The 24,730-nt window shown below is 40.4% G+C and overlaps 2 protein-coding genes across 3 annotated transcripts in view; one reads left to right on the top strand and one right to left on the bottom strand.

Annotated features, from left to right (window-relative positions):
* Positions 1 to 5,717: 5,717 nt before the first annotated feature.
* sybl1 (synaptobrevin-like 1) lies at positions 5,718 to 15,783 on the bottom strand. Its single transcript, XM_056288613.1, has 8 exons — positions 15,682 to 15,783; positions 14,863 to 15,046; positions 13,009 to 13,066; positions 12,752 to 12,889; positions 8,233 to 8,323; positions 8,046 to 8,113; positions 7,506 to 7,598; positions 5,718 to 6,878 (listed from the first exon to the last, which is right to left on the bottom strand). The coding sequence occupies exons 2-8, from the start codon at positions 15,006 to 15,008 to the stop codon at positions 6,816 to 6,818; spliced, it is 657 nt and encodes a 218-aa protein (XP_056144588.1). The 5' UTR covers positions 15,009 to 15,046; positions 15,682 to 15,783; the 3' UTR covers positions 5,718 to 6,815.
* A 192-nt stretch (positions 15,784 to 15,975) lies between these two features.
* polr1d (RNA polymerase I and III subunit D) overlaps positions 15,976 to 24,730 on the top strand; it is a 38,596-nt gene continuing 29,841 nt past the window's right edge. For both annotated transcript variants that reach the window (XM_056289925.1, XM_056289917.1), the window contains exons 1-2: positions 15,976 to 16,051; positions 16,887 to 16,984. In XM_056289925.1, coding sequence (XP_056145900.1) covers positions 16,013 to 16,051; positions 16,887 to 16,984 — 137 coding nt within the window. In that variant the 5' untranslated portion in view covers positions 15,976 to 16,012. The remainder of the gene's footprint in view (positions 16,052 to 16,886; positions 16,985 to 24,730) is intronic.

Here is a 24,730-nt window from a genome sequence, read left to right as displayed (position 1 = left end):
TTGCCCAAATGTCTTTTCTTCAAAACAAACTGTAGTTTAGCTGACAGCACACACAGAAGAATAATTGACATGCAATAAAAAAATGGAGATCCAAAGTTGGAATTGTGCAGGTTGACCTCATTTTGACTTGATTAATGTGCAACGTATCATGTTTTCTGACAGTCGTCTCTCCAGATTAAGAAATATCTAAATATGATATGGTTGGGAAATCACCAAGAGACTCAAGAAGGCATGAAATGCTTAACTTAAAAAACACACACAAATTAAAATAATAGATTTATTTGAAATTCCTTCAGTGGATTGCACAGATGTGATAATTAGCATAACATATATTTCAAATGTCACAGTCAAAAACTACACTAAATTCTGGTTTTTGATTGCATCTCTGGCAAAATACCAATGCCACTGGTACGCCTTTTTCATGTTCATGTTACTTATCAGAGTCCAAAAGTCTGAATCTCACCGACACACCTCTCGGGTCTGTACACAAAACAGAATGGTTTCCTTACAAACACACTGAATGCTTAGTCAGTCGCAAACTTAGGGGGTCAGGATTTTAAAGGAACAAGGATCACAAGTAACCAGATCAAATAAAATAGGAGTACCCCAGCATTACTGTGTATAATGTAATGACAGTGCACACAGTACACTCCAAGGCCGCTGCATGCCCTTTCCAAGAACAATAATGATTCACAGCAGTGATTTAAGAGTCGGAAACCTCCCCGGACAGGATGTCTTATGTAAAGTATGATTGCACCTGACATAAACCATGGCTTGGCTATGTTTATGGAATAATAAAGCCACGGGGTACAGAAAATACCAAGCCAGCTAATGAGAAAGAAACAGAGAAAACCTTAACGACAAACAGTATGTCTACAAAATTTACTGTTCAACAAATTACTTATCTGTGTCAAACAACTTACCTGGGCCAACTTAAAATACCTCCCAGATTGTCCTCTATTCCCTGTTTTGGTGCGTAAGAGCAACAGCCTTGTCCAAGCTGTGTTGGCTGCTGTATCGTGCCGGCGATCACTTGGGTTTTGCAGAATCATCCGACTCACTTTACCCTCTGAGAGACAAGCCCATTACTGATTTCCTTCATTGCTACAGTAAATCGAGCTGACTAGCCCTAACGTCCTGGGCAGGGAACGGGGTGTGACGACTGCTTTACAGCTATACCAACAGTCCCTCACGCCTCCTAACTTCCCTCTGTGCGCTCAGAGTCCATTTGGCATCAGTAACATCCCAGCATAACCAAGGGTCTCCTCTGTGCAGACGTGAGATCATGATTTTAATCTCCCTGCCCGAAGTAATGTGCCCTGATCTAGCAGGGCTGCAGCAGCGGTCCAACAGTCTCTCAGTCCAGCCCATGTGTCAGCCTCTATCAGTGACAAGACTGCACTCAGCTAGACATTGGGATATTTGCATTTGCAAGAAGAGGACTGCGCCTAACGCTGCGCTCCAGTTCTGAGTTTACAGGAAGGAGGCAGCTATGGGGAGCAACATGTTACCTTATCCATGCCGAGGCCCGCTGCAGGGGGGGAGTGGCCAAGGCCTGCCAGGCCGAATCGGTATTCACTGTTGCTAAGCAGCCAAAGTCCTTCTTTTATGAAAGAATGGATTGAGCAGCTTTTCAGTGAGCGAAACGTAAAAGAGGGATCACAGATGAAATGCTGCGTATGTGCCAATTTTGTAAGGAATTCAGAAAACCTAAAAAAAAAACCCATACTGATTGGATTCCAATGTTTTGTGTTAAAGGTTAACTTTTTAAATAAAAATGTTCCACATGCGTCCCTCTGTAACAATGATCATGTCACTCTCTGCGAACATGGCCTGAGGTCGCACACAAGCAGTCGTACAAGCGAGTCCTGCGTTACAGCATTGGTGCGCAACCACAGCCTAAGACCCCTAACACTCATATTATTTCTGCTTAATCCATACAAGGTCCTTACCCTGGGATTGGTATCTTGGCAAGGGACGAAATGTCCATCACGGGCACAGAATAGACTGCCAAATTATTTTCTAGGAGAATTACAAAAGTAGAATTAATCCAGTTTATATAAAATTATTGGCCTTTTTTTGTGCATTTTGTAACATTGGAGGTCGAATTGTATAATAACTCATGCAGTGTAATGACGAAAGTATACAGTATACAGTGGCTTCTGATCTCTTAATCAGACAGAAAAGTTAGAACTTGTAGCCAAAGTCTAAAATTACTTAAATCTACCTTTCAGCTCTAAACCATGCTCCTATTTAAGGTGGCTATGAAGCTCATCTAATGAAAATGGGTAACAGATAAGCTTCATCAAAAGTGTACCCACCCCTCTTCTCATAGCTCCTCCAGTGCCACTCTGTGTTGTCCAGTGAGTCGTTGTTCCACATCTAGCTCTGTCAGACTTAGCTGAAGAGATACAAATCATCCTTGCCCCAGACTTTTCAAGGAGGCTAAATGAGGCTTATTTTCTATTGAGCTCAGGTTTCACCATCAACGCTTCTCTCCAGCAGCTTTGACAGACTTCGAGCATCTCATCAAATGGACACTGCACATGTTTTGGAAATTTTATCATATCTTATTGGCTCCATGCAACAAACTTAAGAATGTCATCCTGAAAGACTTAGATCAATGAGACACACTGCTCCAGTTCCAGAGCCCCTCAGGCACCAAGCAGAAAGCCTTGTATGCCCTTCTTGTGCCTTTGCACAGTTGACTGGAGATGCGACTGCCACACAGAGAGCAGAGACACCCATCCAGAGCCGGCCTGCAGGACAGCAGGTCAAGCTGGGGGATTAAACACAACATACTAAAGTACAAGGCTGTCCTCTGTAGAGCAGGGAACACACACGCACACACAAAAACTACCAATGGGCATGGTCAGCACAGCCAACACATACTGAAAATAAATCCCCCTGTCTTCAGCGTGAATATTAAACACATACTATGCAAAAATGGAAATAGAGGGGAAAGGAGCCTCCCTGTCAAAACTGTCTGGTGAGAAACTGATACGTTTCAGATGTGTCAGCAACTGTGTTGTGCATTTTAGAACGCGTCTCAGACAATGAAGCCTAAGTGAATTGGGGGGGGGGGCGGCATTTGCACAAAGCAGTTACAGAGACTTTCATTTCCTCCTCTCGCCCACACTAATCGAATGGTCAAAATTAATTTTTAAGGTCTCCCACGATTCAAACTAAACCTGAGCCAATTTGTAAACCAGAAAACATGGAATCACAACACGTGTTCACAGCCAACTAGTCGTAGGCATGCGTTTAAAGGCAGAAAATAGCCCGAAAGGAGCCTGGTTGGGGTTATTTGTAGTAACTCATTCCTCCCTGGATCCTCTTACTGATGAGGTCATTGCGCCCCAACAGACACGCCACCGTCTCATCAAGACAACTGGTCTGCGTGCTCCCGGTTGACACACACGGTAACTTGGCGGGGCTCAGGTTACACTGCAAACGTAAACACAACATGTAGTAAAGGGAGAAAGCGATGCTACCACTTTTAGACTATACAATGCACAAGAGCAAGCCAATGAAAACCGTCATCTATACGTTAACCCCCCCCCCCCCATTGACTCTATAGGAGGAGATAACTACTTTCACTTGTGTTAAAAGGCGAGCAGCAGCTGACTAAAACCGAACAGTTGAAACGTCCACGTTAACAGCACACCGCTTAACTGGCTCTACACCCGGGCAGCGCGCCGTTTGGTGGGGTCCTCACACAGTCGCTCTGAGCAAGTCTGCCAAGTTAGCACGAGTCCTGAACGGACGACCGCTAGACGGTGGCACAAAAAAAAAAAAGAATAAAAACGATCCGACACGCACAACATGGAAAAGATCACAGAATTCTCGACGACCTTAAAGTGCAATAATGACCAAAAGACTACAAAAAAAGAAACTTTTGAGGATGAGAGATTGATGTTACCAAGCAACGCTTTTTTCCCTGCAACACTGGGATTTAAAAAAAAAAACATGCTAGCGGCGTATAGTCTATAATAACGATAGTCAAAATGATTCACAGCGTCGTCGAAACGAGAAAATCCAAATTACACAAGCAAAACGGTCGGGTTATACATGTATATATAAATATATAGACTTACATATGACTGTTTCCCCTTTAATCTCGGACTCCGGGGCAGGCGAGCGCTCAATTTTTTTTATTTTTTTTTAGGCGATCGCCTAATTAACGGCTTGTCTCACCTGGTCGTGACGTCACCTCCTCATGTTTAACTTCTTCGGGCCATCCTTTACAATCTCGTCAACTCAACTCTGTTCACCATTGTTTTCAACTGGGTTCGAGTGAGCGATCCTGTGCATTGACCCCCCCCCCAAAAAACCCCACTGAACCTGAGCTACAACTGATGCATTGTATGATAATACATTGCATCACAGCCCCAAACTACTGGCGAACAAGTCTGTGTGCTTGAACTTTGATTTCCATTAAACAAAATGTGATGAGTTAGCATCCGTTTGCAGCAGCTACAACTTTGTAGATAAGACTTGCCTTCCTTAAGGTTGACTTACTTCCTCAGTTCATCAACCGTCAAGGTCAATTTTACTAGCCATAATTATTCTTATTCTTTGTAAATTGTCATCACGTTGTTATTCCTATCACCCCCACTCCACTCACCCAAACAAACACACACACACACACACACACACACACACACACACACACACACACACACACACACACGTGATTCTTCAGTTTGGGGCACTGTTGGCTTTTGAAATTTTGAAAAAATAAAAAAATAGACTTCTCTAAAATCTGTTTTTTTTCTCCCTTTTTCAAAAGCGCCATTAAGTGGTCTGGAACAAATATTTTAGCATCTTAGCTTCGATCGTACAACAAAATAAGTTTGACATTATGATGTTTTTTTTTTTAAAGATGTAACAACAAAATGTGATGGTAATGACAATTTTCACTTTTTGGAGAAAATGTTGGCTAAGTCTTAGACTTGCTAACCTAACTTGTTAGCTAGCATACAACGTACAATGAATATGTGAAATGTATTATTTCTGGACTAAAATACTAATTAGTAACTTGTTTGGTAATGACGCCTAATAAACGTACTCTCAGGTCAGGACATGTAAGTCTTCAAATTACTCACATTTGTGGACATGAAGAAGTCATGCTTCTGCCATGACTGGTCACACGTCTCTGGCACTTCTCATTTCCATGGCAACCACATTGTTGTTTGAGAAAACGTTATTGCTCTAAAATACTCGGTTTGGTTGTAATGACAGATGTATGAGGAACAGCGAAATTTAACTATAATAACAGATGTGCAAATTGCACATATATAAACCATAACTGTGTTAAAAGATACACTCAACGGTAGGAAACGTGCTCGACAAATAATCTAGAGACTCAAAATAATCCAGTGACTCAAATAAATTCTTTATGAGACAGTACTAACATATTTCATGCCATAAGCAATCATAGCTGTCTTTTAATTACGAGAAAATGCAAAGTAAAGCTTTAATGAACATAATCATCTTATTACTTTATTATAGAGGGGATGTTAAAAAGTCTGGGCTGGGGATAAACCCAAAACAGTGAAATTCTGGCACATCTGAATTTTCAACATACTGAAAAAGTATTAAAGTATTAAAATGTCATCATTGAGACACAAATCTTTTTTCATAGCTAACACAACCTAACTAAATACAATAATTGTTTATTTTTTTTAATTTTCTTGAAAATCTACCCGGGGGACAGCAAAACTCCCTTAAGTGAAGAATCACCCACAAATCTTTTGATTCTATTTGATTTTATTATTTCAAATCCGGATGTACAAGAATTAAATAATTACATGATTATAAACCATGTGTTGGTAGGCAGTAAACGTATGTACAATGTCAAAAGTGCATTATGTTAACAGAAAGGACACATGGGTTTCTTTATCATTCTAGGATCCTCCTATAGCAATTCCATGGGAAGAAGGGAGCATGGGTTGCTCAAGGTCCGGCTGGATTTGAGAACCGTTTCAGATCTAATATACAATTCTGACTTGTGTGATCATATTTTTATACTCTTTACAACGTGTATATTGTAGAGGATATTTGTTAGTGTGCTTGTTGAGGGCAAGACATACTGAACATCATACAATCAAGGACATGTCTCGTGTGGTTTATGAAACATCTTCAATAGGGGTTGTTAAGACATAACATTGAAGGTGAAGATACTGCAACATTTCAGCCACAAACATAGCTCATCCTCAGTGATTTAACCAAGACCTTGAAGTGTAAGCTACTACTGAGAACCCTTCTCAGCGGATCTGCAATATGCCTAGAAAGCTATCTACAGCTTGCATGTCCCATGCCTTTGTCTGGGCTTTCAATTTCTCTTCAAAGGAAAAGTAATCCAATAACATTTTTATAATTTATCAGCTCAAGAGATTCACTCAGTCAACAACCTTAATGAAGATCAGTAGTGTCTCAAACTGATAAACCAGCCCAGCTAAGTGCACGGGACGAGGTTAATTCACCAGACTACTATGAGACCAGATGAATGTTTCAGACCAGCTATTATGCAGATAACCACTGTCCGATATTGTGGTTAATAAAGGGGCTCCCTGTCCAGACGGCAAGTCAATGTGCACATGACCAAAGTAGAGGAGAGGACCAAGACAGGAGAAGCTCGAGGAGCGCGAATGTCCTTGGGATGTTGAAGCTGGAAAAGCACAGCAAGGAGAGTGGTGTTTCCCTTTGTGTCCACTTGGTGAAAAGAGGAGGACAGTTAGATAAACAGCAGCGTCTCCCGCTCTTCATCCTCTCCTTGATCCTCCTCTTTTCTTCTTTGACTTCTCTCATTATTAGACACAGCTGGGCCATTTAAGGCCTCCACAGGCCGCAGAGACAATAATGTAGAGAACCACCTAAAGAGAGCACAGAGAGAAGATCACACGCTAAGATTTCTTGCACCATGACATAACTATCAGCCATACAATAAAAATTTTAAAAAAAAAACCTGACAAAAACACACAGGATTTTTCAGTGAGGGATTTTTTTTAGCACACTATTATTATCATTATTAATTACACTATTATTGTTATTATTATTTATTATATTATTATTATTTCATTATTAACACAGTGATGTCACATTTTGGCTTTGCTTAACTTCACTTTGACTTGGCAAACTATAAATATCAAAACTGGCAAAATATAAATATCAAAAATTTAAGAAATCAGTGACCCTCTCTTAAAAAGGTAAACGGAAGGGGTCCAACATAAAATGAGCCCTAAAATGTCACACGGGTTATATTTTAATTTTGGTAGATTAAAAAAAAAAACTATTCTTAAAACATGATGATCAGAACGTTTTCTAAGCAGTAATTTTAGAACAAAATTAACATTGATATCTGAAGTTCATGTCAATCTAAGGGCTTTCTTTTGCATAGGTAACACTTACATCATAATTCATCATACTTGGCCATGACAGATTTACACTGTCTCACACCAATAACCAATCTCCTATCACATGCTATTCATCTCCACACTCACCAGGCACACCAGTACTATGACGACAGTCAACTTGAGGTTTTTCATGCACATGGCCCGCGCTAGGTTACGACTGGTGGTCTTAAATGTGACAGACTGAGGGACAGAAGAGGAAATATGTTTCAGTAATTTATATATATATATCAACCATATACTATATTATATATGTTTTATGTAAACTCCAACTAAATTATTAGCTTAACTTGTCTGACATGTAGCATGCTGAAATGTAGTTAAGACTGTTGCAAAGACTGACAATACTGCAGTTAATCTAAAGTTATTATATTAATTTAATCAGAATAAGATTAAAATTATTCCAGTGCCACACAAAGAGGACAATCAGGCTTCATGTAAATATAATCAATATTGTTTAACATAAAGTAAGATGAACTATAAGGTACTATAACTCATATCCAATCAATCAATTTGAAAGTGAAAAGAAATATCTTTAATCCAATATATATAGATTGTTACACATGCGTGGTGAAAATAGTACCACAGTGAGTGCCACATTCAAATTCTACACTGGGCCGTTAAACTCACTGAATCAACCAGATTTTCTGTCTTGTCAATCAAAAGCTCAAGCTTCTCCCCTCTTTGAGCTACTAAGTCTGTGGAACAAACACAAGAGATAGCCAAAGTGAACTTGGAGACATGGGTTCTGCAAACATGTCACAGTGCTGTATTTAATGCTCGCAGACTAAAAGACAAATGCTGAGGAGGCGCTCACCAATGTTGCGGACCATAATGCCCTTCAAGTCATCCACCTGCATCTGAGTCTCAGTTAGACGGTCTGATCCCCGTGGGTCTGAGTGATGTTTCTAAATGGAGACACAAGGAAAAAAAAAACAAAAACCTTTAACAGTTGCATTGTCGTGACTATTTCATCTAGATTGTGTCATGAAATAATTTAGTTGAAAGACATTTATCTTCCCCCAACATTAAAATGCATCGTTGGTGTACACTCTGAAATTAGATCTCTTTCCCCTGCAAAACAGCAGATTGCTACACAACAGCTTGCCTCATTACATTTACATCCTTTAAAATCAACAGTAAACATCTTATCAACCCACTTTCCAAGCTTACTCCTAACAACTGACAAGTAAAGCAGGTTACTATCCAAGATGTTTGTGACTTGAGTTGCATGTGCTTCCTTGTTGCGCTCGTCTAAGTTTATTCCTTTTTTGTAGGTGATATATCTGAATTAGTGCTGTCACGATACCAACATTTTTGTTTCGATACCGACACCATTACCAAGTCATGAATTTCGATACTTTTTTTTTTTTTAAAAGGGGAACACTCTCAACTATTGGGCGGCACGGTGGCCCAGTGGTTAGCGCCGTCGCCTCACAGCAAGAAGGTCCTCGGTTCGAACCCCGGGGTTGTCCAACCTTGGGGGTCATCCAGGGTCTCCCTCTGTGTGGAGTTTGCATCATCTCCTCATGTCTGTGGTGGGTTTTCTCCGGGTGCTCCGGTTTCCCCCACCATTAGAAAGATATGCATGTTAGGGTTAATACTCCCGTCTGTGCCCCTGACTGACGCATGGCAAGACGAACTGGAGTTGGTCCCCGGGTTCTGTACGGCAGCTAACTCACTGCTCCTGGCTACACAGCTAGGATGGGTTAAATGCAGAGAAGAATTTCCCACAGGGATTAATAAAGTATATATATATTTACATATATTAAAAAATCAAAATCAAAAAATATCACTATTGTGCTTTATTTCAAACCTGGACAACGTTTTCAGTCAAAACACAAACCTTTAGAACAATGAGAACAATAAATAAAATAAATTAAAGCAATGGCATTTAATGTAAAATGAGAATAATCCAGGTCTACTGAAATAGCAGCAGCATCTCAAACTGTTCAGTTACCACTAACCTATCCTAAATCTTGGCTGTGTAATATTTTTTTTTTTCGGTCAAGAAAAGTATTGTCAACTCGGCCATTGAGCTTTATCTTAACTCTGAACTTTTTTTTGTCACAATTCAAAATAGATATGTATATATTAAAACAATAAGAAACTACATTCAACATAATGAGATCTATGACAAAAATTAGAACATTAGTAGCCCAACTAATTTAGCAGCACAACTGGCTTGAATGGTATTCTGTCACTACTCAGCCTAAACCGTAGTCCTAGGGTCGCTGGCTGTTTTTCATTTGTTGGTCCCTTTGCCTTGTTTAGATTTTTGACCAAGAAAACAAGTGACTACATTTTCCTCACTCGGTCTAGAACGCCTAGGACTGCAGATATTTCCAGACATGCTAAGGACACGAACAGATGCACGGCTTGATGCTGGAATACACAGATACTGTTTTGCAAAGGGAGCCAGGGTGGGCAAGTGTGCCTCATGTTGACTCCACCGAATCAAGGGGTCCTCTGCAGGGCTGATGTCTCTTAACTGTTTATTGTCAGTGATCTCACCATTTAGTTTATCTACTGGTGTTGTGGGTATGGGAGAATCTTGTCTTGTTCCAGAACTATCTGCCCCCTTCTTTTCTGAGGTGATACTGCAGGGCAACTTTTTAGATCACTTATTTTTCTCTTTGCTGCAGCAGCTGCTCCTCTATTGTCCTCCAAGTCTTTTTGTTGCTCCTGACTGTGCTTCCTAGGAAGCTTAACTGTCTCAGCTTTTAGGAGCAGTTCCCTCTTAACGTCCTCTTCCACAGTAACCAAAGTGCTCTGACATCCTGGATCTAGGAAAGTGGAGAGGTTTAGTGTCATCTTCAGCTCATGCTCATCGTATCTCTTTTCAAAGTCTTCTCTAATTCTCTGCTTCATTTCCAACGCTAGTGGACTGTCACCTTCCTGATCTTTCTGGCAGGCTCTTCTCATCTTACATGAGTGGCAGGACTGATGGGAGAGTTGTTTCTTTCTTTCCCTCCACTTAGGGCATCTGTGAAATCAATGAGTGGAGTCAAGACATCCCTCACTGTTTCATAGTTGTCATATCTGTGTCTTTGGGCATCAATCAGGTGCCACTTTTTTCTGTCCTCAGCCAGAACAGCAGACTGCTTTCTGCTGCTCACAAAATCGATCCACTATATCATAGGTGGAACTCCAACAGGTGGGCTCATCATGAATTAGTGTATGTTGTGGCAGCTTTAAGATTTTTGTTTGTCTTTCAGCAGTCCTGACATCTTATTAGATCTTGAGAAGCCAGAGACAGTCTTACGGAGTCAGGAAAGACAACTTGCCACAGGATCAATGTCTTTCGCTTTCTTGACTGACAAATGCACATTGTGGCCAAAACAGGGTACCAGGTATAGTCAGCAAAAGCCTTGTAGTTGTTAAAAGCATTATCTGTTGTGATACCACATTTTGGCCATATCTAGCCCCCAGGAATCTGTCACAATGTCATCCAGGGCTTCCTTCAGACTGTCAGCTGTGTGGTCAGAGTATAATGCAGAACATCCTAAGCACCAGGACTGCATTTCTCAGAATTCTGTGATGAACTGGATTGTTACAGCCATGTATGTGTTTACAGTTCTGCTGGTCCAGAGGGCCATAGTGCAGGAGAAGAATGGCTTTGGTGTCAACTGTGCACTGATAATAGACCTTGTCTCACCATACACCTTCGGAATTTCATTATACATACAAATTCCTTGAGGGAAGGTCATACTTTGTCAAGGTTGTATACAAGGTTTCTGAACCCAGCTTTCTCAACTAAATATAATAATAATAATCATCATCATCATTACATTTATGTAGTGCTTTTCTAGACACCCAAAGCGCTTATATACTGGCAATTGGTCCATACAGATGAACTTTGCCACTGCCCTGTTGAGCCTTTTAGCATCTTTGGACTCCTTTGAGTACTTTATATGCAGCTCAAAAACAGCTTGGATGGTAGGTTGCTTCTGAGTGGGTGGCATCACTCTCTCTGAGCCAGAGGCACTAGACTTCTGTAGTTGGAAAAAAATTAGTTAGAAAATGTATGGTGATGAATTTGTCATAGCAGAGGGCCTAATTAGTTGGTGAGATACCATACCTAGAAAACATTTTGATGAGACTGATTAGATATATCATAATCTATGACTAGGTTATGTCACATTGTATGCTAATGTTTCACAAAAAAGAAAATAAGAGTTCCAATGCTTTCTTTATACGGTATGTATGAATCATTAAATGGGCAATGGCCAAATCACTCTGTATAAAATCATGTTTGTGACTTCGCTGCATAGAGATGCACGTGTGCATTAATTAATTTCTGTTGTGGGTATAGGGCATTTTGTGATGACTTGTTTGCTAGCTTGGTGCATATGCAGAATCGAAATGTCTCTCCACAGTTAAGTGACAGTGTCTCCGACACCGTTATTTGCATATGACATCATGGACGACACTTTCAGCACTACTTAAATATGTAGGCTATGTATGAATACGTATATTACTACTGCGGAGAGGTTTTTCGATCACTCCATATTTCTTTCATGGACATAATAGGGGAGTTAACTAGTTTAACTATCACCTGTCGGTCTTTGAAATTCCTTGAAAAGGTTGGGATGTTTGTCCGACAGATGTTTGGCCAGGTTCGACGTGTCACCTCCTTTTGCGAGACGCACTTTAAAACAGCACTTGCACAGTGATACTGCTGTGTTTATGGGCTCGCCTTTTTCATCCACTTTAAAGCTGAAATATCTCCATATTCCACTTCAGGCCCCCTCTTTGTCAATGAGTTCAGGTGTTACTGAAGCTGCTGCCATCTCTTCAAGTCTAGTCTCTGAACAAAACGAAAAACTGGTCTGCTCTCTCTACCACTGCTCTCGACTCACTTCCTGCTTTCTGCGGCTTGCATTACAAACTCAGTCAGGGTTGTGTCCGCAACATCACACACACCACTAGTGTAACATCACTGCTGTCAGTGTTGTGCTTAAAGAGACAGATTCCTATTAGCCCGCTCAAATAGCCATTCTCATAATAAAAGTATCGCTTTTTTCAAAATACTGGTATGGTGCCATTCTCAAAACTCTAGTACCACAGTACTTTTTCAGTACTGGTTTACCGTGCAACACTAATCTGAATGGGAAACACATTTATATTTTGTTGTTAATGGGGCAAAATTTGTCTACTACCTAAGGTTGCTTGGGTGGTCAGATTTATATCACATGGATTATGCCTTCTCTAAATGTGTATGTGTTTTTATGTGGGACTTACTGCTGGCTATGTTACTCGTTAATGCTAAGGTAAATAATAGTCATGGAACCCTCACAAGCTATGGTGAACCTTTTGACTTTTGTCATACCCACCATCTGAGCTGCCAGCGTAGAGGAGAATTCACTGTTCATGGCATAGGGAAGGGCTGTCTGGGCTCGTGACCCATATGTTGTCTGGAAGCGCTTCTTAACCTCACTAAGGAAGCTGAATGCACGGGACCTTTCAAAGTCCTGTGATGCACATGTCAGGGATCACACATAGTCAATCCCTGTCGCCCAAACAAACAAGTAAATGAACAAATCCAACAGTTGTTTGTTTCTTAAAGTCTTAAAGCAAATTATATACTCACATCATCAGTGATGCAAAGGTATATGATTCTGTCATGGCAGATGTAATGAAAGAGATAGCTGTAATGACAAAAGAAATCCTGCATTGTCAGTAACTCACAAACACTTAGCTGAAAGTATAATTTGATGGTAGGTCCAAAAGTAATGCATAGTTTAATTTCCGTCTTTGTTCACTGGCATTATTGTCAAGATCACTTTACATAGTGTTCCTGTTTGAACAACTTCAATTTCCTTTTCTTGGATGGACACAGGAGTCAAACACACAAAGACTTCTCTGACTCATATCAATCCAAGAAGAGGACACTGGCGTTGTTCGAATATACAAATATTTGAGGTACACCTGGGCCTTGATTGGGCAGGCAACACAGAGGCCATAATTAGTATGGGCCAGAGTCAACTACACTACACCAGGAGGTTAAATGTCCTATGACATATGCAAAACTCTTCTGTGTATTTCCTGCCAATCAGTTATGTTCGGTGCCATCTTCTTATGTTGTTATATGCTAGGGTGGTGGCATCAAAAACAAAGGTGACAACAGAATCAACAAATTGATCAAGAGGGCTAGTTTTGTTCTGAGCAGTAGCTTGGGTTCTCTGGAGGTTACAGCCGTCAGGGTCAATGCTTTTTATCCCATCTGCAAGGCTCAGTGTTTTCGGTTTTTACCGATTTTCACCGAAAAATACTCAAGATTTTTTTTAAAGGAGCAGATCGGTTTAAACTGATTTTCACCCAGATTTTATGTTTCCACGGATCCAAAAGTTGTTCCTGTTCATGTGAGGTTATGTAACAGTGTCCTCTTGTGGCAAAATTCGGCATGCTGGATGGCTTTGAAAAATAAAATCCGAAAACACTGAGTCTTGACCATCTGTTACATTCTAGTCCAGTGTTTCCCAACCCAGTCCTCAAGGAACCCCTATCCTGCAGATCTTCTTTGCAACCCTGAATAGGTACCTGTTTGTAGTTATTCAACAAATCAGCAATGAATTATGTCAGATGTTGCACACCTTGCATAATTAAGTGCTGTGAGATGATTGGTTGAGTAAGTACAAGCAGGGCTACCTATGCAGGGTTACAATGAAAATCTGCAGGATAGGGCTTCCTTGAGGACTGGGTTGGGAAACGCTGTTCTAGTCAACCAGAGGTGCACCTTCAGTAATCTGGCAGCATCCTGTTTAACTTGTCCACTGAGCAGAGCTGAGGTAGGACTGTTGTTGACATGAGTGGTCTCCAAGTTGTAATGATGCTGGCATTTGCATTGTTTACATTCTTCACGGTTGTTTCACATTAGCTCCAATCTTACATTTGTAGGCACAATTTTACTGTCCACTGCTCATTTCATCTTTTCACACAAGTAGCCATACATACATGTATGTAGGTCTATAACTATTACTGACAACCACAGGACAATGTAAGTGTATCTGTAAATCTCTTGATATGAACATCTGTCTCAATCATTATATTCATGTGTCGTGACATGTAAACCTTAGATTGTAGACTTTAGATTTGAATATTTCTTTGTATTTAGTTTTGCATAGGTGCCTTGTTAATTCAGGCCCATTTTAGTTTGATGTCTATTTTTGTAAAATCGTATCCCCTCTGTGTATTGCACCCTTGTTGCTGCAACACACATTTCATTCTGGGATAAATAAAGTATGGTCTGATCTAATGTGTGGCTGTGATAATCCCATTAGCATGACTGAAGAGACGGTTTTGTTGCAGATTGCAAGCATGACTGAACGGTTGTTGCTCTGTGAGGGCATGTGTGTACACATATGTACTGTGTGTGTACACATATGTACTGTGTGTGTACACATATGTACTGTGTGTGTACATACATGTCATGTGTTGAACCTACCTGCCATGGCTGTATGTGAGTTTGTTGTTCTCAGAGGGGATTTTGGCCAAAATCTGTTCTGCCACCTCCAGGAAGTTTCCGCCACACCATGCATGCTTGGCCAGGATGGTGGTTCCACGGGCCACCACAGCAAATAGGATTGCCATGGCAACACCCAAGGTTTCTGGTATGTGACTTACTGGCACTGTCAAAATGAAAAAGAAAAACAGAGTTAAGACAGCAGTGACGAGGTAGAATTAGTAAAAATCGATGGTATCAAACTGATGGGCACAAGAAAACAAACAGGGAATAGGTTCTGTAAAAAAAAAGAGTAAAGAAAAAGAGGTGAAAGGAGAGGAAGTGCATATCGTGTGTGTGTCATAAGATGAGTTGTGTGCGTGTGTGCGTGTGCGCGTGGATTAATTAATTGTAAAGCGCTTTGACTGGCTGTTGCAGCTACAAAAGCGCTATATAGAATGCAACTTGATTGACTGATATTTTATTTAAGTCCGTACTTTTCTTGTATTCTTAATCGCGGCAACAACGCCAAGTAACATTCCTTGGTCTTTCTGATATTGCATGACATTATGATCTGAGCAAGATCAGGTTGACTAGCATCAGGTTAGTTTGAACGCTAGTCTTGTCTGCCGCATCGTATCGAATTCGCTGTCGCAAGAATTGGAAAAAAAAACAAAACAAGCTAACGCTCCGAGCTAGCATATGTAACTGGTTAGATGACGCTAGCTTGTTATGGTTGTTAAATTGAAAATAATATTCCTTTACTATGAAGAAAACATAAGTAGAGAGACGACAAGAGAGACAAACAGTTAAATGACATACCTCAACGCTAGACGTCTGAAATGTGTCAAAGTCGGCTATTTACCGCTATATCCAACATTTAAAGAGATTTCAGATGCTAGCAAGCTAGCTAATCCCTTCCGAGTGACTTCTGCTTTGCAATAAATTGGCCTCACACATACTAACGGTTCATTTGTCTCATGGAAAATGTAGTTCTCCTAACAAGCTGTGCCGTTCACAGAACACCACGAAGTTCTCTTTTTAAACTACAATTTGTGTAACTTCTGGTTTGGGATGCGACGTTACGTATTATGTCATATTTCAGCGACAGTCTGTCTGGAGTTTCTGGTGTGTGTTGTTTGTAATGTAAAGCATGGCTGGGGTAACCGAGAAGAAAACAGCTCTGGAGATGGTGAGTGCCCAAATAGCCAGTTTGGTTAGTGTATAACATACCACAGCTTAGTATTGCTATCAACTTTTGGCTTGTTTGTTGAGAAAAGTTCTGACAACGAGACTTGTTATAGACCTACAGCTGTCTGCAGACCCAGAATCTTCAACACGTGGATTGGAATGGAAAAAGATTCGTTCCTTTCCTAAGTCAAACTCCATCAGAAACTGAAATGTAAATTAATCTCAGTCCTAGAAAACTGTAACCCATACAAATCAAAATATTGAGATTAATTTATAATTAATATATCTGTCTGTAACTGGGATTTTTCTCCACTGGGGAGCAGCATTTGATCAGAAACCATATGCTGACCCCTCAAAAGCCCTTCATCCTAATGATGTACTGCAAATGTTAGGAAATGCATTTGTGAGATGGTAACCATGTGAGTTATTCATTATTGGTGCTCTACACTTCTTGTTGTGACTACCTATCCACACAAAGTCAATAAGGGCGTAAAAGTGTTGTTTGGACACTAACGTGTCTGAATGTTCTCATTCATCCAGGTCATGGTTATCCAAAGGAGTTGAATCAAGTGCAACTGTACTTGGTATATATCCGTGAAGACGTTTCACCTCTCATCCAAGAGGCTTCCTCAGTTCGTGCCTTTCTGAGCTTGGTCTAGTCAGAAAGGCATGAACTGAGGAAGCTTCTTGGATGAGAGGCGAGACATCTTCATGGATATTTGGGCACTAACATTTTTCTTGCTTTTTCCCATTCAATGGCCATTCTATGACTTCGCATGGGTCTGGAAAGTCTAGTCTCATGGTCTGTTGTTGGTAATTTTTCTGTTATGTTTTAGGTGCAAGCTGATGTAGCTGATGAGGGCTGTGTGACATTTGTATTGCATGATGAAGACCACACACTTGGCAACTCCCTCAGATATATGGTCATGAAGAAGTGAGTATTTATAACAATTTACATTTACATTTTTACCTTTTCTTATTTTGGAGATGCTTTCATCCACTTTCATTTTACAAGCATGACAACAATTAGGAGATACACTCACTGACCACTTTATCAGGTGCACTTGCTTATTAATACAAATAGCCAAGTGGTAACTCATGTGGCCACACTCAATATATAAAGTGCGGCGACACGGTCAGTGGGTTCAGTTTTTCACCTTAACATTAGAATGGGGAAGATGTGCGATCTAAAGCTGGGAACACACTAGGTGATTTAAAGGCCAATAACCCCGATTTGGACATGATAACTGATTTTCAAGATTATTGAGAGTCTTGACCATTCTGTGGACAGATGGCACATATTATCTTGTAATGTGCAGGAGTTTAAGATTTAAATTGCTTGTCCCCCGATCAAGCCTTCGGCTAGTCAGAGCCAGAGCTGTAGACCAAAGACTTGGTGCACAATTTCATACAATTTTCACTTTTAGTTATTCTTAGTAATGAAAATTTGATCTGTTGTTCTTTGATAAGAACAAAAAGGTTTGAATAATAACCTTAGTGCATTAGTAATGGGTGGGCTGAGATCTACATTTTTACAACAATAAACTGCACTTAGTGTGGTCCTTTGCCTTTGAACCCCCCTCATCCCATAATCATTTACCATTCTATCTAAAAGTGATGATTGGTTTTGGGGTTTATATAGAGAAGGAGCCCTGGGTCTAATGCCCATCTATTATAGATTATTATAATGACCTTATCAATGATTGGGACTTAAGCTTGACTTGACGCTTTCCACTAAGGACTTGAGACTTGACTTCAGACCTTTCACTAAAGACTTGAGACTTGTGCCAAAAGTTGTCAAGTTTTTTTTATAAAGCACATTCATAAACAACTAGTGTTGACCAAAGTGCTGTACAAATTCAATAATAAAAAAGAGGATTAGAACAGAATAAAATACAGTAATTTAGGATAAAAGGGGCAGGCAACTTCACTGCAGACCCATCACATCCTGATCACAACCTGTTCCAATTCCTCCCCTCTGGCAGGCGCTACAGAGCACTGTACCCCAAAACAACCGGATATAAAACAGTTTCTTTCCACGGGCTGTCATTTAAATGAATGCTTAACACAGTCAAATAAATCCAACCATTTTATCTATACTGTACTGTACATTGTATGTATACTGGTATGCTCTGTCATGCTCATCTACCTCAGGCATGTATGTAAGTAACCTGCTAACATCTATTTCAGCATCTCTGATATATTTTCTGCACCACTGCACTTTATCACCTCTTATTTTGCCTGTATAAGTCAATCCTTGTGTACATATCTGAAGATTGTTGTGTTGTCATGTTGTTATTCTATGTTAAGTACATGAGAGAGCCGCAAAAGCAGAGTCAAATTCCATGTATGTGCAAACCTACATGGCCAATAAACATGATTCTGATTCTGAAAATAGGATAATACACAGAACAACATATGGAATAAAACACTGAACAAAATACAAGGACAATCATACGTCTTAATCAGATTTAAAAGCCAAAGAGAAAAGATGGGTTTTTAAACAGGATTTTAAAATGTCAGTGGTTGGAGCAGACTTAATGGGGAGGGGTAAACCATTCCAGAGCTTTGGGGCAGCAAAAGAGAAAGCGTGATCACCCGTTAATTTTAACTGGGTCTTTGGAACTGTTAAAAGCGCCTGGCCAGAGGACCAAAGAGACCTAGAAGTAGAACGGGGCTGATGAGGTCATAGATGAAGAAATGTATCAACCCATTCAGTGCTTGAAAAACAAACATGAAACCTTAAAATCTACTCTAAATCTAACTGGGAGCCAGTGAAAGGAGGCCAGTATAGGGATATTACTAATTCCTATGCACAGAGCTGCAATAGTCAAGGTGGGATGATACGAAAGCATTAATCACTTTCTCAAGATCATGGAAAGAGAGAAAAGACTTAACCATTGCATCTGATCTGAGCTGGAAAAAAACGAACTTTCATTAAAGAATTTATCTGTTTGTCAAATTTGAGGGTAGAGTCAAAAATCACACCCCAGATTTTTCTGAGGAAGATTCCGTGTATGATGAGAATAGTCCCAGGTTGCTAGATATACCAGTGTTGAAGTCAGAGGGGCCAAATAGAACAATCTTGGTTTTACTCTTGTTAAGTTTACGAAAATTGTTTTGACATCCAGCACTTTATATCTTCCAGACAATCAAACAGGAGCTTCAGGGAACTCTTTGATTTTAATGGGAAGTAGAGCTGGGGGTCATCAGCATAGCAGTGGAAGGAGATACCATAATTCTTAATGATTGTACAAGGGGGAGCATATACAAAGAGAAAGATATTGGGCTTAAAATGAACCCTTTAGGGGTCCCACAAATGAGAAGGATGAAAGGTTGCCAGTATTAACTGAGAAGATCCTGTTTTTCAGGTATGAATTGAACCAAAGTGAACTATAAGCAGCTCTGGTCGGATGTGTCATGATTATATTAAATAAGTTTGATTTTTACAATTTGAATCTGGTCAAGTCTGAGCTCATGGGCAAATGTGTGTGCCATATGACTGCAGTTGTAATCAATGTGCTTGTCTACAGCTGTAATCTACAAAAGTTAGTTGTTAAATGTATAATGGCGATTCTTTTCACAGTTGATTAGGACTTTAAAAGTCTCCTACTGTGTTCCATGCTTAAGTGACTTTGACCGTGAAATGATGTTTCCAGCATCAGAAACGGCTGACCTTCTGGAATTTTAATACACTACATTTTCTAGAGTTTATAGAGAATGGTGTAAAATCATCCAGTGAGTGGCAGCTCTGTGGGCAAAAACACCTGAGACAGATCAGAGAGGAATGGCCAGATGTATTTAAGCTGACTGGAAGGCCTCAAATAGGCAAATAACCACTCTGGTGTGCAGAAGGGCATCTTGATCTTTGGAGCAGATGGGGTACGGCAGCAGAAGACCATGCCAGGATCCACTCCTGTTGGCTAATTACAGGAAAATGAGCCTACACTGAGCATGGGATCAACAAAGCTAGACAAAAGATTAGAAGAACATTGCTTGGTCTGATGAATTTCAATTTCTACTTGAATGTTGAGATGGTAGGGTCAGAATTTGACATAAACTGCATGAAACCATTAATCCATCTTGCCTTGTGCCAATGGTATAGGCCGGTGGTGGTGATGTAATGTGGGAAATGTTTTCGTGGCACACATTAGACCCCTTAATATCAATTTACCATCATTTGAATGCCACTACCCGAGTGTTTTTGCTGACAACTTACATCTCTTTATGGCCAGGGTATATCTGCTTTACAATTGCTGCTTCCGGCAGGATAATGCACCATGTAATAAAGCACACATCATCTCAAGCTGGTTCCATTCCACAAACATGCCTTCAGTGTACTCAAATTGCCTTCACAGTCCCCAGATCTCAATCTTATAAGACAACCTTTGGGATCTGTTGGGAAGGGAGGTTCACAACATGAACCTGAGGTCAACAAATCTGCAGGCACTTCCTGATGCTGTCAAGTCGGTACAAATCATAATCTAAGGGATGTTTTCAGCACCTTGTTAAATTCATGCCATGAATAATTCAGGCTGTCCTGGAAGCAAAAGGGGGTCCTAGCCAGTTCTAGATAGGTGAACCTAATGAAGTGGCCACTGAGTATATATTTTTCAACCCTAAAGCATCTAGATACAATACAGTAGGTGAATCACGGATAGTGGCATGAGTAAAAGGAGATTCAAATTATGTTAGCTGGGAAATGCTACAAATCAGCAGGGCTACTTTTAAGACTTTTGGCACAAGTCTCAGTCTCAAATCCTTAGTGGCAAGTCTCAAGTCAACCTAAGTCTTCCACGTCAAGTCTCAAGTCTCCCATCATTATTAAAATCAATTCTGTTCTAATCCTCTTTTTTTATTATTGAATTTGTACAGCACTTTGGTCAATGCTAGTTGTTTTTAGATGTGCTTTGTAAAAAAAAAAAAGTTAACTTGACTTTAGCACAAGTCTCAGGTCTTTAGTGAAAAACCTGAAGTCCAGTCTCAAGTCCCAAGTGTCAAGTCTTAAGTCGCAATCATTGATAAGATCAATATAATCATCAATAATGGATAGGCATTGCACCCATGGTTCCACCTCTGTAGAAACTCCAACCAATCATACATGTTGTAGAAAAGTGTTTGTTGAATGATAATGTGATATGCGGGCCCCAAAGGCAAAGGACCACACTAAAGCCCTGTTTATACCTGGCATTAAAATGTGTCTTAGGTGAGCTGATCACAAGTGGACAGCTCTAAATACAGGTGTGAATGCACAACAAAATGCATTGAGAGCCGATCACCCAGACCACATTCGGATGTGAATGGTCTGGGCCACATATGCCCAGATTCTTTTAGTAGTGTGTCCTGGGCCACATTGAAGGACTGCCTACTCAACTGACGACCTCTGCATAAGCGGAAGCATGTACATATTCACACGCCAACAGTATCATATTATGGTCTTTTTAGATGGTAACTGACACTCCACCTGCATACTTGCTTGGATCTGCAGGGTCTCCGTGCACTCCTCATATGAATAGACAGGCAGAAAAGCACTCCGTGAATAAATGCCAAGTGCTATACGTGTGGTAACCATGGAAACGGCATCTGTGCACCTACTGTATCCCTGCCAGTGCAACTGTATTTTCTTTAAATGATATAACAACATATTAAGATATATCTTCTAATGTGGTCAAATTCCCTAGTTTTAGTTCGGATTCTAGCTGCAGCATTTTGAACCTCCTGAAGACTTAGCATGTGGCAGACCTGAAAACTGAACATTACAGTAATCAAGTCTGGATGAAACAGATGTATAAGAGCTTGCAATTTGTGATCGGATCACCCAAGATGCATGTTAATGCCAGGTGTAAACAGGTCCTAAGATCAGTTTATAGTTGTACTCAATGCAGATCTCACCCACAACTAATAGGCTAAGAGGGTTACTATTCTAACCTTGTTCTTATCAAAGAACATCTTAAATTTTCATTATCAGGAATCGGGAACAATTTATTGTCATCTCATTTATGTACACAAAAGGGACGAAGTTTCATTTCTCCCAGCCCACAGCAATGCAACACAAAACACAAAAACACATATCCAAAACCTCCCAAAAATGACACCATCAAAAACATACAAAACCAGACAGAACAAAGGCAAAAAAAAACAAAACACACACACACACACACACACACACACACACACACACACACACACACACACACACACACACAGTCAACAACACAGTCCATTCAGTAAATTAGCAACCCAATTCAAAATTTTCACTGTCCAAGAGAACGAACGCCAGCCAGGATGACTGTCGGAACTGCCGGTCTGCATGAGCCAGCAGTTAGCTTAGCCTGCCCCACTTCCGTGTATTGTCAGACTGCCCTCGGTGTTTCCTGTTCTGACACAGCTCCGTCAGAGCCATGGTCTTTGGGCCCACAGGACGCAGCAGACCAAGCTCCTTCAGCCGATCCAGCGCCAGCTCTCCCTGCCAGATACCTTCGACACACGTCCCCCACACTCCACACAATGACACAAATGCAGACGCAGACAAAAACACTGCACAATCGACGCTAGGTGAGGCCGCTGCCAGACCACCCTCGGTGTTATCTTGGTGTTATCGGAACTGCCGGTCTGTGTGTACTGACAGCTAGCTTAGCCTGCCCCACTTTCCCAGCCAATCCAACATCAGCTCCACCCGCCATCAAACGAAATCAATGATCACAGACATAAATCCCCGTAAAAGTTATTCACACGATGACGAAAACTCAGATGTAGACGTGGACAAAGAAACTGCATAGTCGGCACTGGGTGAGGCTGCCGCAAACGCCAGTCTGCGTCGCCATCTTCCCATACCAATTTCTGTAATCTGATTTTTAGAAATGTGCATTCTCCTTTTTCCCGGTGCCAGCTGGAGGAGTTGCCTTGGCTCAGTTAAGTATTTTGTCTCGGGGTTCAACCAGCATTTATAATGAAACGTTTGCATCAGAGTTGTTTATTAGTTCCTTATGAAAATGCCACCAGCTTTATGTTGGCTCATTATTAGGCATAGGGTACCCATTCCGATTATCCTCATGCTTTGGGGCATAACTGAACACAAAGTAGAATAAAGTAGACATAATAAGGATGTATTTAAAATGTGTTACTTTAAGGTTTACTGGGTCAGATGTTTTCAAGTCTGGGCTTTTACGTCTAAAGACTCAAAGCACCAAAGAGCTTTATTGTTTGTTTGGTTCTTCATGAAACAGCCTCCCACTTTAGGTCAGCTCATTATCAGGCATAGGGTACACATCTCGATTATCCATTATAAATGCACTTTGGCGTGCAAGCCATAACTGAGCACAAAGCAGTAAGCTAAACTAGACCTGATGGGGATCTATTTGAATGCACTGTTTTCCACCCATTATCTACATGATTTTGCACATAACTGAACACAAAGTAGACTAAAGTAGACAAATTAGGTTTGCCTTTAAAATGTATTATCTTATCAGGAATCAGGAACACTTCAGTTTTCATTTCATTTCATGTGCTTGCATACACGAAATGAAATAAAATATCGTTTCCCCCAGCAGTGCAACACAAAGACAAAAACTACAAGAACACATATATCCAAACTAGAACACATATATTTAAACTAGAACACATATATCCAAACTAAGAACACATATGTCCAAACTAGAACACATATATCCAAACTAAGAACACATATATCCAAACTAAGAACTCATATCCAAACTAGAACACATATACCCAAACTAGAACACATATATCCAAAATAAGAACACATATATCCAAACTAAACACAACTAAGCAACAAAAAAAAAATCACTGTCCAAGAGAATGAATGCCAACCATGATGACGGTCGGAACTGCCAGTCTGCATGGGCTAGCAGTTAGCTTAGGTTGGCCCACTTCTGCGTCCTGTCAGACCACCCTCGGTATTTCCTCCGGGTGCAGCTTCGGGCAGGGTCGTGGTCCTTGGGCCCATCGGACGCAGCGGACCAGGCTGTTGTTTTACAGTGTCAAATGTTTTCGAGTCTGGAATTTTACAAGTCTCAAGACTTAAACACACTTAAGTCACAATTAAGTACAAATCTCCCAGCAGTTAAGTCCAAGTTGAGTCATAAGTCCCGATTTTGTGACTCAAGTCCAAGTCTAAAGTCTACAGCTCCTCAAATCAGTATCTAAGACATCATAACATCAAACCATCAAAAATGGTTCACAGGAAGATTCACAACTCTCCATTCCCTCAATAAAATGCTCAAATTATTGGCACTTCTAGTAGCAGTAAGTGTAAACTTGTAAAAAAAAAAGAATGAAAGTGGCAATTCACTCGACTGAAGATTTTGAACGTCGTTATTTTCATGGTTTTGAAATGCATTCCATGCAAGTTTCCCAAGATACTATGGCTTGCATAACTCATAATTGTCATTCTTGAATGGAAATACTTCTTCCTGTCACATTCTCATGAGCATAGTAATTTGCCCATGCCTGTTGATCAAGTGGTCTTGTGATCATTGATACGAAAGTCTGTGTGTACAACAGTATTGACTTGCTATGACATAGCAGGTAATGTAAGTTATTGGTCTTGTTGCATTATCCTAATTGTGACTGAGCACAGTTAAGTTTTTGTTCTTTTTCTCAACCAACAAGAATTGTGTTATTCCCTTAACTTGGGCAGTACAACTAGTGTCACATCTAG

Source organism: Lampris incognitus, chromosome 1, assembly GCF_029633865.1.
Source record: "Lampris incognitus isolate fLamInc1 chromosome 1, fLamInc1.hap2, whole genome shotgun sequence".
In the NCBI taxonomy this organism is placed as follows: domain Eukaryota; kingdom Metazoa; phylum Chordata; class Actinopteri; order Lampriformes; family Lampridae; genus Lampris; species Lampris incognitus.
The sequence above is the reverse complement of the archived record's forward strand: the minus strand, read 5'-3'. Positions and strand labels throughout refer to the sequence as shown.